The following is a 15,021-nucleotide window of genomic DNA, read 5'->3' on the forward strand; positions in this document are numbered from 1 at the left end:
ATACGCGAGCAGGAGTTGTTACCGGATTTGCCAGTTTGTCTTCGTAGGTTCATCGTCTGGCATGGACCTCCAGAGAACACAGTTGGTTCATTTTTAGCTTTTAACTGTGTTTCTCTCTTTCTCTTTTTTTAAATCAGTAGTTTTTGAAAACCTTTTACTCGAGTCCAGAGTTTAAGGTAAAAGTGAAATAAAGAGCATTCACTTAGGCCACCTTTTTCTCCACTTGTTCATTAGCCCCTGGCCGCTATCATAAGAAGAATCAATAGGAATAATAAACTTGGAACGTTTCAACAGCTTTTTTAGAATATTGGCTGCTAAGGGTTTTTCCTGCTATCTCTCAAAAGCTGGCAAGTCCACAACCAAGACCCCATTCTGGAAAGTCCTAAGGCATTTCATCATTCCCTGGGTAAATATAAATAGTTGTTGGTAGGCGTAAAAGCTTTTTTTTAACTAACCTGTCAGCTGTGGTTTTCGAAGCGTCCTAGTGAGTGTTAACTGAAGTCGTTCCCGTAAAAGCGAGCAGACGGAAGAGCTGCGGCCTTCCCGCTCCTTCCCCGTGAGTGCGCGACACCCCCGCTGAAGAGCCTTCCGCTCTCTCCCCCCCCTTAGAAGACCCACCAGAGCGCACTGCAGGTGCAGCAGAAGGCAGAAGCCATGCTGCAGGCCAACCACTACGACATGGACATGATCCGGGACTGTGCCGAGAAGGTGGCCTCGCACTGGCAGCAGCTCATGCTCAAGATGGAGGACCGGCTGAAGCTGGTGAACGCGTCCGTGGCCTTCTACAAGACCTCGGAGCAGGTAGGGCTCCCCGCCGCTGCCGCCTGCTGAGCCTGGCTGCACGGCACGGCTCAGTCCTTACCTCGCCGGTCAGTCCTGGGCCAGTCGAGCAGAGAAAAGCGGCATTATGGGATTAAGATTATTCTTGCTTCCCTTACGTATCAAAAAAGAGCAGGTCGGAAAGGATCTGAGGAGATGTCCCTTTTCCTCTCATTTAAATGGATGGCCTGACACAGGGCAGAGAGAGGAGGGAAATTCACCTTGTATTTTGGCCTTGTTCTGAAAGCCTGCATGGCCGCACGCCAGGTGGCGGTCCCGGCCCTCGGGCCGGCACTCGTCATCCCATGGGTGCCGAGTGGTCCCTCTGAGCCCGGATTCTCTCCTGCCGCAGGTCTGCAGTGTCCTCGAGAGCCTGGAGCAGGAGTACAAGAGAGAGGAGGACTGGTGTGGGGGGGCCGACAAGCTGGGCCCCAACTCCGAGACGGACCACGTCACCCCGATGATCAGCAAGCACCTTGAGCAGAAGGAAGCGTTCCTGAAGGTACGGAGCCGGCCTTCCGGGTGTGGTGCCTCAGTGACGGGGTTCGCAGCCCCCCCGAGGGTCCACCTGAGCCGGTGGGGCGTCCGGACCGTCAGTCCCGCAGCTGCGGCCACTCCTGCGGCCCCGCCTGCCTCGCAGCGCCCCTGCCCTGGAGAGAGATCGCGGTGACCCTGCCTCGGCCATAAGTCAGCTGATCGGAGATCTTAAACTCTTGTTTCAGTTGTCATTTGTGCTCTCCTTCTAGTTTCCACAGACCGACAGCTAGATAGAAAGCTGTGTGCATAAAGATCGGGTGGAAGTCACAATACCAAGTGATCCTGAACAGACACGCAGAGAGATTGATTTGGGGGAACAAAAATGCCTAGAGCTTAAAATAATCTTCCTTTGGAAATTCAGCCTCTTGAGGAATAAAGACTGTCTCAGAACACGTGTGAGCCCAGTGTAGAGTGGACACAAAGCAGGAACACCCCTTGTGGTTCACAGGACCAGTTACTAATACTGTACTTATTCAGGAAGTGTTTGCTGCAAGAGAAATTTAATCCCATTCAAGGCCTGGCTGAAAGTTTTAACTCTGAGAAGCTTTAAATGAGGCACTTATCAAGCCTGCTTTGTCATTTGTATATATAGTCCATACCTGAGTTACTGGTGTGCTTTGCAACAATTAAATTTTAAAAAGTGGTCAAAATGTTTAGATACATTGACTTTGAATGTTTCCACGTTACATTCTTTCACTTGTGAAAAAGTTCTCCTGAGGTTCTGCTGGTGGCCACTCAGACCTATGAAAACTAGGTGTGGTGTTTACTTTCCATGTTACTTGGTTTAGTTTTCCTCCTTGCTCCAGCATCCTGACCTCTCTGACACCATTTCCTGTCACATTTAATCATTTCTGTTTCTGTTTCATTTCTGAAGGTGATCCTCTGAGCTGACAGAGAGTTATTGTTTAGTCTGGGAGGACAAATTGTAACTCTTTGAAAATTCTTACCTGGTAACTTATTATGAGCTTCCACCACAGAGATTTTCTTTTTAAGCAAATCAAGGTGGGAAAACAGTTGGAGCTGCCCAGGGTCATTAGTTGTAACTATTCCAAACAGGACCTGAAAGCCCGAGCCCTGCTTGTCCGTGCTGTTTAAGTTTAGGAAAGGTCCACCACTACTGGGATGTTTTGAGGTGGAATCGTTACAATCGCCTCTCTTTCGCTGGAATCCATTTAGTATAAAACAAAATTACATACTACTTAGTTAATATAATTAAGAAAGATATTTAGGTAAAATTACAAAACAAAAATAATCACAGACCTGGTCAGAGTCTTTCATTCAACTAGGATTATGTCTTTGGTGTGTTGGATATCTTTAAACTTATTATGGAAGTTTAAAAATGCTTATGGAAATTAAGAGAAAGGATAATGAACCCCCATGTACTTCTCACCCAGCTTCAATAATTACCAACATATGGGCATATGCCCACCTTAACTGGATTATTTTAAATTCTAGATATTACACCATTTTATTTATAAAGACCTCTGTGTATCTAAGCATTAAATTCTGCCTTTCTAAAACCATCCTTCAACCACAATACCATTATTGGACCTGAAAAATTAACAGTAACTCTTATTTTATATAAAATCCAATGGTGTTCACATTTCTCTGATTGTCCCATAAATGTGTTTTTATACGTGGTCTTGATCAAAATCCAAACAAGACCATGCATTGATTTGATTGGTATGTCTCTTAAGTCTCTTTCAGTCTAAATCCCACCCTCCCTTTTATTAGCATTTGTTAATTGAAGAAATAAGTTATTCATACTGTGGAATTTCCCTCATTCTGGATTTGGTAATTGCATCCTGTGGAGTCATTTAGCACCATCCCGGATTCTCTACATTTCTGTTAGTTGTGTTGAGGGCCTTGACCCGGTTCAGGTTTAAGTGAGTGTGTGGGGTACACTTAGGGTACCTGATGGGTGGTGGTGTGTACTTCCAACGGCATTGCTCCAGGACACACACAGGTCTGCTTCTCTGGCTGTCTCTGTGATATGAGGGCTTTTCAGTGCTTCAGATGTCGTAAGTCCACGTCATCCATTGTGTACTTCCCCATCAGCCTTTCACCCACTGGGTTTTGTAGCAGTGGTGATATTGTTTCATTAGGAGTTGCAAAATGGTGGCATTCTATCATTCTTTCTGCCTTGATTAGCTGCAGTTATTCCCTCCTCAGCTATTTGGTTATGCTAAAATAGAGTTTGTCCAAAAAAAGGGTGGGGGGGAGGTAAATGCTTGATTCCTTCCCTTTGTTTATGATTTTCAGAATAATGATCTGCTGCCCTAGCAACCTCTGCATATGATTAATTTGTTCTTTCAGTATCATCGTGGATTTTAACATTTGGTGTGTTTCAATCAGTTACAGTCATTTATCTTTCTATATTCAACTTGTCCCACTAGTGGGAGCCCCTTCAAGTCAGGTTGGCTCAGATGTCCTTTTGATGTAACCCTAGCAGTCTTTACGGCTTCCTTGCTGTTTGGAATGACAACTTATTTCGGTCTTATCATTAGAGACTCATGATGTATTTTTCTCTTAATTTAAAAAAAAAAAAAGGTGTTGCAACTCCATTTACTGAAAAGGCCTAGGAACGATGCCCAGCCCAATGATAACGAGCATCCCTAGTGCCCACATTGTGGGCTTTCAGTGCCATTTACCACAAGAAGGAGACCGAGCTCCTTAAAAAAAAGATTGATTCCAGATCTGGGCTAGGAAATGTGCAAGATATTTCCAATTCTATTACAATTAAGGGATTTTTTTCCTGAACCATTTTGATTTCATATTTATATCTCTTTTCTCTTAAATAAAACTTTTTTAAATACATGAATGAAATTACTTATTCAGTTTGCAAACATGGAATATCAGTTTTCTATTACCACAATAACAAACCACCCCACAATTCAATGGCTTAAACCAAGGGTTAGCAAGCTAAGCCCTGAGGGCTAAATCTGGCCACTCCCATTTATCAGTCGAGGCCACTTTCATCTACAATGGGCAGGTTGAGTAGTTGCAACAGAGAGATGGAGCCCACATGACTCGGAGAGCTGAAGATATTTACTGTCTGCCCTTTATAGACATCCCGGTGCAGCTTAGCCAGGTCCTCTGACTCAGGGTTTCTCCCAAGACTGTGATCAAGTTGTTGGTCAGGGATGTGGTCACCTCAAGGCTCGACTGGGGAAGGGCTTTACTTCCTCTTGGGCTGCAGGCCACGGGGTCACCCTCAGTGTCTGGCCACCTGGACCTTACCATGGGGCAGCTCTCAACATAGCAGCTGGGTTCAGCAGAGCAAGGGCTCCAAGACAGAGATTTTTTTTTAAGTTGAAATAGGATTTAGCCTATGTATTCTCCAGACACAGATTGGCCAGATGAATGCTTTAGGTTAAGACCTGTGTTAGAGCCACGTGATGTCATCCATATACACTGAAGATGCATGTCTGTATGAGTCACATGAACACGTTGCTCTGCATTATTTCTTAGGCTTGCACGCTTGCTAGGAGGAATGCAGATGTCTTCCTGAAATACCTGCACAGGAACAGCGTGAACATGCCTGGAATGGTGACACATATCAAAGCCCCTGAACAACAAGTGAAAAGTGAGTACACCTAGGAGTCAGCTGACGGATGAGCTTGACAAGACGTGTTCTAAAATCTTGGTCCAGGGCTTCATTTGGAATGTCCTTTTCATATCATTAAAGTTCTCCTAAGTTATCTTATTTTAATAATAAAATATTAAACAGATATATAGCTTGATAATTTATTGAATAAAGTTGAAGAATATAAACAGGGAGAAAATGCAGCACGCTCAGGATATTTATTGGCATCGACTGTTTTGTTAAAAGTAAGTGAAAATATAAATCGGGAAAAAATGAAAGCCAGAATCATCTACAGGCCAAATACTTTTAAAAGTTTAAATCACAAAAATTATATACCCATTTCATTGCCATAATGTATCAGTTTTATATACTTAAAGCATTATTAATAAAAGCAAATTGCCAAAGAATGTTATATAGATAGATGGGTATCATTTGAGTTTAAAAATGTACAAAACCGTACACAAACACACACACGCACGCACGCACGCACGCATAGAAAAAGACCTGGGAACAATTACACTAAAGTGTAAGTAGGGTTGTCATGGGTGGAGGTTAAGGGTACTGATGATTTTTACGCTGTAGAATTCTGATTGAATATTTTGCAGTGAAAATGCATCCAGGTGATACATCATTTTAAACTTAATCATACATTTTTTTACAAGTTTAATTGAAATGACATGGAAGTGGGTCCTCAGAAAATGAGGAGAATTGTTGAAAACAGTCTCGGTATTCAGGCCCTGTTCTATCAGCTTTAATCCTCACCTGAGCTTCAGTCCTGCCCCAGGCAGAGGCTACGGAAATAAGAGACTAGAAAAGACTTACGCTCGTTTTCCTTTCATTTAAGTGGTAGCTTATTTTATGACAGGCTTCAAATTTCAGTGCTAATTTGCTTCACTAAACTAGTTCACTTTTCAGTCGAGCAAAGATAATGTAACAGGACCAACCAGTGAGCTGGCGGGTACATGCTGCCTGCAGGCTCCTGTTTCTCACAAAGTACTCAGCCTATGAGGAACTCGGTAAATATTTGTGGAGAGGTTATTATTTTTAAAGTTTTCCAATAAAGTTATATTCCAGGTACCACTTATTTGATTTGCAATTTCAGTCAGGGAATCTGTTTCTGAAGTTTTTTTATCTGTTTACTTTGTAAACTTCTAGAGTAAAAACAGACTCAGTGTAAAGAATGTTTAAAGTGTACAAATGTATATAAATTACCTAAATTCCTTTGCCAGTGGTAACCACTGTGAAGACCTTTTTGTGCTTCCTTCTATGCACATAAATGGAAATATGCAGAGATACAAACGTGTAGCTTCAACTCACCCATCTGGCTTTCTCATTTTTTTTTTGAAGTGGGACTATATTCCCCTGCAATTTTCTTCTTACGCTTAGTAATAATTTCATTCTATATCAGAATTTGGAGATCTGCTCTGTTACTTTTAACGTCCAGTATGGCGACTTTGTAATTGATTTAATCTGACCCCTAATCAATGGGCTCATACGTTGCTGCCAGTTTTTCCGAACAGTACCTCAGTGTGTGTGCATCTGTGTACAAGTTGTGTCGAGAGCTTGTGCCAGCACCGTATCTGAAAGATAAATTCCTGGTTCAAGGGTGCGCACCACTCAGTGTCGTTACCTGTCACCAGGTGACCTCTGCAGGGGTTGTGCTCCATTTTCCTCCCCCAATAGTACAGGCACACAGGTTTCCTCTGTCCCTTCTAGCCCTGGGCAGCGTAATCCTTGCCAGGGAGTGATGTAAACTGGTCTCATTGTTTGAGTGAGACGAAACGTTTCTGTATTTTTAGTGGCCATATTTCATTTCATATAATCGTGACCTCCATGTTTATATGCTTTGCTCGCTTTGCTAACAGATTATTCGTATTTTCCTGTTGACTATTAAGTAAGTTAGATCCACCTTCTATGTTGCCAATAGTTTTTCCTGGCTTTTTACTTGTGTCATATTTTTATGGCGGTTGTTATTTGGTTATGAGATTTTTAATTCTCTTGTAATCCGATTGCTGTTTTAACTTTTCCTTTCTAGCTTCATGCTTCTCAACTTCATTTCCTTCCCTCTCCTAAGGGTTTATGTTTTTGGTTTTGTTTTTAAAGCCCCCATCGTTTTCTTCTAGTACTCCACTGTTTCATCTGACATCTTTTGATGTATACTAAATTCCTTCCGCAGGAAGGTTCTCATGGTCTTGCACAAAACATCTAATACTGGTGTTTTTCCAGCCATTGTCAGATTGCCCCAGCAGGGGACTCAGTAGCTATCCCACTGACCCAGCCGACCTGAGGGATTAGAGGCCAACTCGAGGGTCGGGTGATGTCAGTCGTAAGTGTAAACTGGAGTAGGAGAACGAGGAGGGGTCTGGACCGGCGTGTCAAGGAGCCAGGCAGGCAGGCCGTGCGGCTCAGCGACTATACTCTGGCTCACCACGGCCTTTGCATTAAAATGTCTTTAAATAAGAATGAATGGGATTTTGTGGGTGTTGTGCTTGATGGCCAGCGCCAACATGCGGCTTTCTCTTCATTCTCTCAGATATCTTGAATGAACTCTTCCAGCGGGAGAACAGGGTGTTGCATTACTGGACCATGAGGAAGCGGCGGCTGGACCAGTGCCAGCAGTATGTGGTCTTTGAGCGAAGCGCCAAGCAGGTCAGCCATCACACAGCCCTCCCAGCGCCCTCCTCCCCGCGCCCAGGCCTCCGTCGTCAGACGGGCAGCTTCTGACGTGGCAGCCGATGGAAAACCACTGCCTGACCATCAAAACAGCCTTGCCTTTTACTTGACCGTGTGTTGCCAGAAAACCCCCCAGCCTCGTAAAAGTGTGTTACTCGGTGATTTTGGCCTCAGCGGGTGTGCCATTCAGCTCTGTCGAGCTGCCGTCACCCCACAGTTAAGACAGCGAAGTGCACGCAGTCGTGGTCATGATTTAAGTCACTGTTAAGATAATACGGTGGGCAGTTTTCCATGTTGGCGTCCTTATATCTTCAAGACAAAATTGTGTTCTTCGGATAAACTGAGCTAAAATTAAGTAAGAAATGTGGCAGAATTTCTCAGAATTCAGTATAGTCAAAAAAAGGTCACACATTTGGCTAAGGCAGGGACCTCAAGAGGGTACGTTTACAGTGTCCCCCTCCCCTCCCCCGCCTGCCGGAAGTCATTCTGGGATCGATGGCCAGTCGTGGAGATCATTTTAGGGTAAAGTCTGTCTGACTGTAACTCAGACAGGAAGATGCCTGTCACTTCTCTCTGGCCTTAACAGTAGCCTAGGAATCCGTGCCCATTAGTCCAGAATTCGGAGGGTCAGGAGGGAGCGGGAGGGAGAAGGCTTGTTCTCAGAAGCCCCCGCGCGTCGCCTCACATGCACCACGTCCCCAGGGCCTCCTCAGGGCTGCCGGTCCCTGGTGTCCGCGTGTGACCTGCTCTGTCTTCTGGATCCACCTGGAAACCTGACACGTGCCTGATGCAGCGTAGGCATTCGATAAAATCCGTTTAGCTCAAGAAAGATCACATTTTCCTCAGCACAGGTTTCTCACTTGGGGAACATATTTTGTTTAATTTGGTAAATGTCAGTCTCTCACTGGGCAGCCTGCTGCCCAGAGCAGCTCGGTGTCCCAGGGCGTAAGCAGGAGTTCCTGGTCCCTGAACCTGGCACCCTGACCCGACCTCTCCCTTGTCTTGATTGGCTTTCCCAGATGCAGTTACCACGTTCCCAGCAGGGGTGGCAAGCGGTAGTATTTTTTAATGTTTAAATTCCATTTTCTTAACATTTTATTTAAGGATAATCTAACCGTATTTCAGATTTATGGGGGCCTGATTTTATTTCTAATTAGAGACTATTTCATAATCTTTTCTCACGTCTTTGTTTATCTCTCTGTTGAAAGACAAGGAGTCATTCAGCTACAGAGAACAAAATTGTAAATAATGCCCTTGACAGAGAAGAATAATGGAATACGCTGTTGCTTTTTCCTAAAGCCAGTTCGCATGCCAAAAATAAAATCATTCAGTTTCTGCCGTTACAGATGATGGCCCGTCACCCCACGGCCCTGTAGGGTTGGCTTCTGTGCTGTACGATAACAATCCCACAGTAAATACCGAGTTATGGGTGGGCTGTGGCAGGTGACTTGCAGCCCCTGCTCTGCTCTGGGCACCTCCTGCCTCGGGGCTGCTCCTCCCGGGCTGTCTGTGCCCCCTCTCCCTTACCTCTGCCTCTGAAAGTTGGCTTTCAGTTCAGGGCTTGTTCTTGTTTCTCTTTCCTCTCTCCTTAGCTCTCACTGTTGGTGTCTCCCAGCCCTGACCTCCATTTCTGGTCTCCAGATGTAGAAACCCCAGCTCCCTCCTTGCGTCTCTCCACTTTGGCCTTAACCAAAGCAGAAGTGGACCCGGGACTCCCCGTCTGCCGTGTCCCCGCCCTCATCTTACCTGATTCCCGCCTTTCCCTCATCTTCCCAGCCTCACCCCTTCATCGGGGCCTGATGCAGCACATCTGCCCTCTCCTCCGCCCCCAGAGCCATCACGGGTACCAGCCTAGCCATGTCTCATATGAACCCCCTGGACCGGTTTGCCAACCGGTGTTGCTTTTCTCTCGCTCACTCTCCACTGCAGTCCCTTTTCCATGTGGCAGCCCCATTCACTTCCAGACCAAAGTCCGAAGGCCTGCGGCCTCCGAGGGCCCCCTGTCGCCCTCCAGCCTCACCTCCAGCCTCCCCCTGTGCAGGGCCCCATCCCTTCTCAGCCTGCGGGTCCCTCATGGTCACAAGGGCAGGGCCCAAGCCTCCCCCACCCCAGCGCCCCCCTCAGCACCTGCCTGCATAGAGGGCGCTTGGGCACGATTCGCTGTGTGAACGGAGGAAGTAGGGACCTTTGAATAAATTGACCCAAATGGCTTTCTGCCTTGATGCACTGTCAGTGGCAGCATTGTTTCAGAGGTGGGATAGCCATGCTTGTGCAAAACGAAAGTAAATTCCCAGCCAGGAAGCTGCATGGTAAGTAATCTGGGTCGTGGTTTCCTTTTCATTTTTTTCTTCTAAAATGCCATAAATGCTGTGAAGTATCTAATAGAGACGGTGATGTTTCTGTTCCAAGACCAGCAAGTCACAGCGGACGACTAAGATACTGCGAAGGGCAGATATGAAAGCTTCCATGTTTTTATGTTTCTTTTCCATAGTGTTGCTTTTTCAGATGTTTATGTTTAAGTAAGATTTCACTTCAGATCTATGCACATAGAAGGAAAAAATGGCTTCCATCTAAAACCATGAAAGAATAGGAGTCAGAATGTGTCCTTCTGTTGCAGTCTGGACCTTGCCGGCCCCCTTCTTCCCAGGTGGGGTCATCTCTCTCCTACATCTGGGAGGTTAAGCCACTTCTGCCAGCATCTCCCCAGAGCATCTTTATGCATAATGACGCTCTGTAGGAGCCCCCAGAAGGCCAGTGAAGTGGGTGCACACCTCAGGACTCACTGAAGGCAGGAATAGGAAGAAACGGCTAACATTGTACATTTGAAAGCTGGGAATTTGCATCTGCTTTCTTTTCCTGTTTTAAGTTAGATCACCCCAGGAAGGCTGTCAAGTCCCTGTGACGCGAATGTCTCGGTGTTCAGCAATGCGAGGGTCTCAGACTTCCCGTTCCCCACACTTTCTCAGTATTCTTGAGGGAGGCTATTCACTGGACTCCTATGGCCCTTTAGGTTCATGCTTATAAGAAACTCCTGAGCTTGTTATCATTTGATGCCTAAGTGACATGATTACAGTTTTCTAGAATGTCAACTTTTAATTTTGGAATTAAGATACATGTTTCAGAAGCTCATCTCTCTTTGAGGGAGTGTTTCTTGATGCGCCTGGGAGTGTGACTTTGCGTTTAAATGAGATACTGAGGTATTGGGACTTGCTTCACTGACGTTGAGCCGTGAACCTGTTTCCATTCCTTCCGTCTCTAGGCTTTGGAGTGGATCCATGACAGCGGGGAGTTCTACCTTTCCACACACACCTCCACAGGGTCGAGTATCCAGCACACCCAGGAGCTGCTGAAGGAGCACGAGGACTTCCAGATCACGGCAAAGGTGAGCTTGCATTGGCTCAGTGCCTGCGTGCCTCCTGCATGTTTCCAGGAAAACCTCAAACAGGATACTTTGTGTAAAAGAGATCTTTCCTAAAAATTTCATTGAAGAAATACCTTATGCAATGGGAGGAACGGGGTGAGCCAGATGGACTGTTAGACCCTACTTTAGTGGTAATTCTAAGGCCTTTCACACTGTCCTCATTTGTCCCTTTGTTTCTCTGTTTCCTTTTTGTGCCTCTGATTTCTGGAAATGCCTCCCACCTCCTTCCTTTATTTTTTCTTTCTTCTTTGTCCTTTTCGTTCTTCTCTTGTTTTCATTCGGTTTTCCAAGTATTTTCTGAGTACTTGCTATTTTTATGGAACGCTGGTGTTCCCAGCTTGACTTAGACGGATCCTGTACGTGTTTCCTTTCCTTGTCTTGAACAGTGAAAACTGCTGCAGTAGCATCATGCCCAGTGGTCCAGTCACGAAGCTGTCCGGGTTTTATAGTTGGCAGAGTTTATGTCAGTGGCTGTTCATAGGCTTATAAAACTGGAGGCATTTTCACTTTTCTGCTGAATTAAATACATCTTTATGGCATATGCAGTACATGTGACTGTGAATTTTTAAGCAGATGTGTAAGAATTCACACACTGACATGAATGTTTTCTCAATTAAAATATTTGCAGGGGCTAATTCCTTCTTTTACCTCAAAACAATTTTGAGGCTTCTAGGCTTCCCTTCTCAACCTGTGGTGTTCTTGTTTTTTGTTTTGCAAAGTTTTGAATATACATGCTATGTACTGTTTTCAGGACACCTCTGTTTTTGATGATAGAGTTAAGGTTTTAGAAAAAATTGGAAATTAATTCACATTTAAGAGTAGAAAATAAATGATGAAGCTGCATAATAATTTTTGGGTAAAAAGAAGTGTTCCTGAGGAGACACCTTCAAGATAGTGGAGGAGTAAGACGTGGAGATCACCGTCCTCCCCACAGATACATCAAAAGTACATCTACATGTGGAACAACTCCAACAGAACACCTACTGAACGCTGGCAGAAGACCTCAGACTTCCCAAAAGGCAAGAAACTCCCCACGTACCTGGCTGTGTGGCTGACAGGGTCTTGATGCTCTGGCTGGGTGTCAGACCTGAGCCTCTGAGGTGGGAGAGCTGAGTTCAGGACATTGGTCCACCAGAGACCTCCCGGCCCCACGTAACATCATTCGGCAAGAGCATTCCCAGAGATCTCCGTCTCAACACTAAGACCCAGCTCCACTCAACAACCAGCAAGCTCCAGTGCTGGACACCCCATGCCAAACAACTAGCAAGACAGGAACACAACCCCACCCATTAGCAGAGTGGCTGCCTAAAATCATAAGTTCAAAGACACCCCAAAACACACCGCCGGATGTGGTCATGCCCACCAGAAAGACAAGATCCACCCTTATCCACCAGAACACAGGCACCAGTCCCCTCCACGAGGAAGCCTAGACAACCCACTGAACCAACCTTAGCCACTGGGGGCAGACACCAAAAAACAACGGGAACTACGAACCTGCAGCCTGCAAAAAGGAGACCCCAAACACAGTAAGTTAAGCAAAATGAGAAGACAGAGAAATAAGCAGCAGATGAAGGAGCAAGGTAAAAACCCACCGGACCAAACAAATGAAGAGGAAATAGGCAGTCTACCTGAAAAAGAATTCAGAGTAATGATAGTAAAGATGGTCCAAAATCTTGGAAATAGAATGGAGAACATACAAGAAACGTTTAACAAGGACCTAAAAGAACGAGAGAGCAAACAAACAATGATGAACAACACAATAAATGAAATTAAAAATTCTCTAGAAGGAATCAGTAGCAGAATAACTGAGGCAAAAGAACAGATAAGTGACCTGGAAGATACAATAGTTGAAATAACTACCACAGAGCAGAATAAAGAAAAAAGAATGAAAAGAATTGAGGACAGTCTCAGAGACTTCTGGGACAACATTAAATGCACCAGCGTTTGAATTATAGGGGTCCCAGAAGAAGAAGAGAAAAAGAAAGGGTGTGAGAAAATATTTGAAGAGATTATAGTTGAAAACTTCCCTAATATGGGAAAGGAAATAGTCCAGGAAGCACAAAGTCCCATACAGGGTAAATCCAAGGAGAGACATGCCAAGACACCTATTAATCAAACTATCAAAAATTAAATGCAAAGAAAAAATATTAAAAGCAGCAAAGGAAAAGCAGCAAATAACATACAAGGGAATCCCCATAAGGTTAACAGCTGATTTTTCAGCAGAAACTGCAAGCCAGAAGGGAGTGGCAGGACATATTTAAAGTGATGAAAGGGAAAAACCTACAACCAAGATTACTCTACCCAGCAAGGATCTCATTCAGATTTGACTGAGAAATTAAAACCTTTACAGACAAACAAAAGTTAAGAGAATTCATCACCCCAAACCACCTTTACAACAAATGCTAAAGGAGCTTCTCTAGGCAGGAAACATGAGAAGGAAGAGACCTACAATAAGAACCCCCAAACAATTAAGAAAATGGTAATAAGAACATACATATCAATAATTACCTTAAATGTAAATGGATTAAATGCTCCAACCAAAAGACACAGAATGCCTGAATGGATACAGAAACAACACCCATATATATCATGTCTACAAGAGACCCATTTCAGACCTAGCAACACATACAGACTGAAAGTGAGGGAATGGAAAAAGATATTCCATGCAAATGGAAATCAAAAGAAAGCTGGAGTAGCAATTCTCATATCAGACCCAATAGGCTTTAAAATAAAGACTATTAGAAGAGACAAAGAAGGACACTACATAATGATCAAGGGATCAATCCAAGAAGATGATATAACAATTGCAAATATTTATGTACCCAAACATAGGAGCACCTCAATACATAAGGCAAATGCTAACAGACATAAAAGGGAAAATCGACAGTAACACAGTAATAGTAGTGGACTTTAACGCCCACTTTCACCAATGGAGAGATCAACCAAAATGAAAATAAATAAGGAAACACAAGCTTTAAGTGATACATTAAACAAGATGGACTTAATTGATATTTATAGGACATTCCATCCAAAAACAACAAAATACACTTTCTTCACAAGTGCTCATGGAACATTCTCCAGGATAGATCATATCTTGGGTCACAAATCACGCCTTGGTAATTTTAAGAAAATTGAAGTCATATCAGTTATCTTTTCTGACCACAACACTATGAGACTAGATATCAATTACAGGAAGAAAACTGTAAAAATTACAAACACATGGAGGCTAAACAATATGCTACTAAATAACTAAGAGATCACTGAAGAAATCAGAGAGGAAATCAAAAAATACCTGGAAACATATAACAATGAAAACACAACGACCGAAAACCTATGGGATGCAGCAAAAGCAGTTCTAAGGGAAGTTTATAGCAATACAACCCTACCTTAAGAAACAGAAAACATCTCAAATAAACAACCTAACCTCACACCTAAAGCAATTAAGAGAGAAGAACAAAAAAAACCCAAAGTTAGCAGAAGGAAAGAAATCATAAAGATGAAATCAGAAATAAATGAAAAAGGAATGAAGGAAACAGTAGCAAAGATCAATAAATCTAAAAGCTGGTTCTTTGAGAAGATAAACAAAATTGATTAGGCAGACTCAAATCAATAGAATTAGAAATGAAAAAGGAGAGGTAACAACTGACGCTGCAGAAATACAAAAGATCATGAGAGATTACTGCAAGCAACTGTATGCCAATAAAATGGACAGCCTGGAAGAAGTGGACAAATTCTTAGAAATGCACAACCTGCCAAGACTGAACCAGGAAGAAATAGAAAATATGAACAGACCAATCACAAGCACTGAAATTGAAACTGATTAAAAATCTTCCAGCAAACAAAAACCCAGGACCAGATGGCTTCACAGGTGAATTCTGTCAAACATTTAGAGAAGAGCTAACACCTATCCTTCTCAAACTCTTCCAAAATATAGCAGAGGGAGGAACACTCCCAAACTCATTCTACCACCATGACCACCATCACC

At 43.9% G+C, this 15,021-nt stretch overlaps 1 protein-coding gene across 10 annotated transcripts in view; it reads left to right on the forward strand.

The window, feature by feature from the left end:
• The window catches only part of TRIO (trio Rho guanine nucleotide exchange factor), a 371,525-nt gene that overhangs the window by 241,675 nt on the left and 114,829 nt on the right, over positions 1–15,021 (forward strand). For all 10 annotated transcript variants that reach the window (XM_030856581.2, XM_060295665.1, XM_030856580.2 and 7 more), the window contains 5 exons: positions 610–801; positions 1,172–1,321; positions 4,828–4,942; positions 7,476–7,591; positions 10,875–10,997. In XM_030856581.2, coding sequence (XP_030712441.2) covers positions 610–801; positions 1,172–1,321; positions 4,828–4,942; positions 7,476–7,591; positions 10,875–10,997 — 696 coding nt within the window. The remainder of the gene's footprint in view (positions 1–609; positions 802–1,171; positions 1,322–4,827; positions 4,943–7,475; positions 7,592–10,874; positions 10,998–15,021) is intronic.

The sequence above is a fragment of the Globicephala melas genome, chromosome 3, assembly GCF_963455315.2.
Source record: "Globicephala melas chromosome 3, mGloMel1.2, whole genome shotgun sequence".
NCBI classification, from domain to species: Eukaryota; Metazoa; Chordata; class Mammalia; order Artiodactyla; family Delphinidae; genus Globicephala; species Globicephala melas.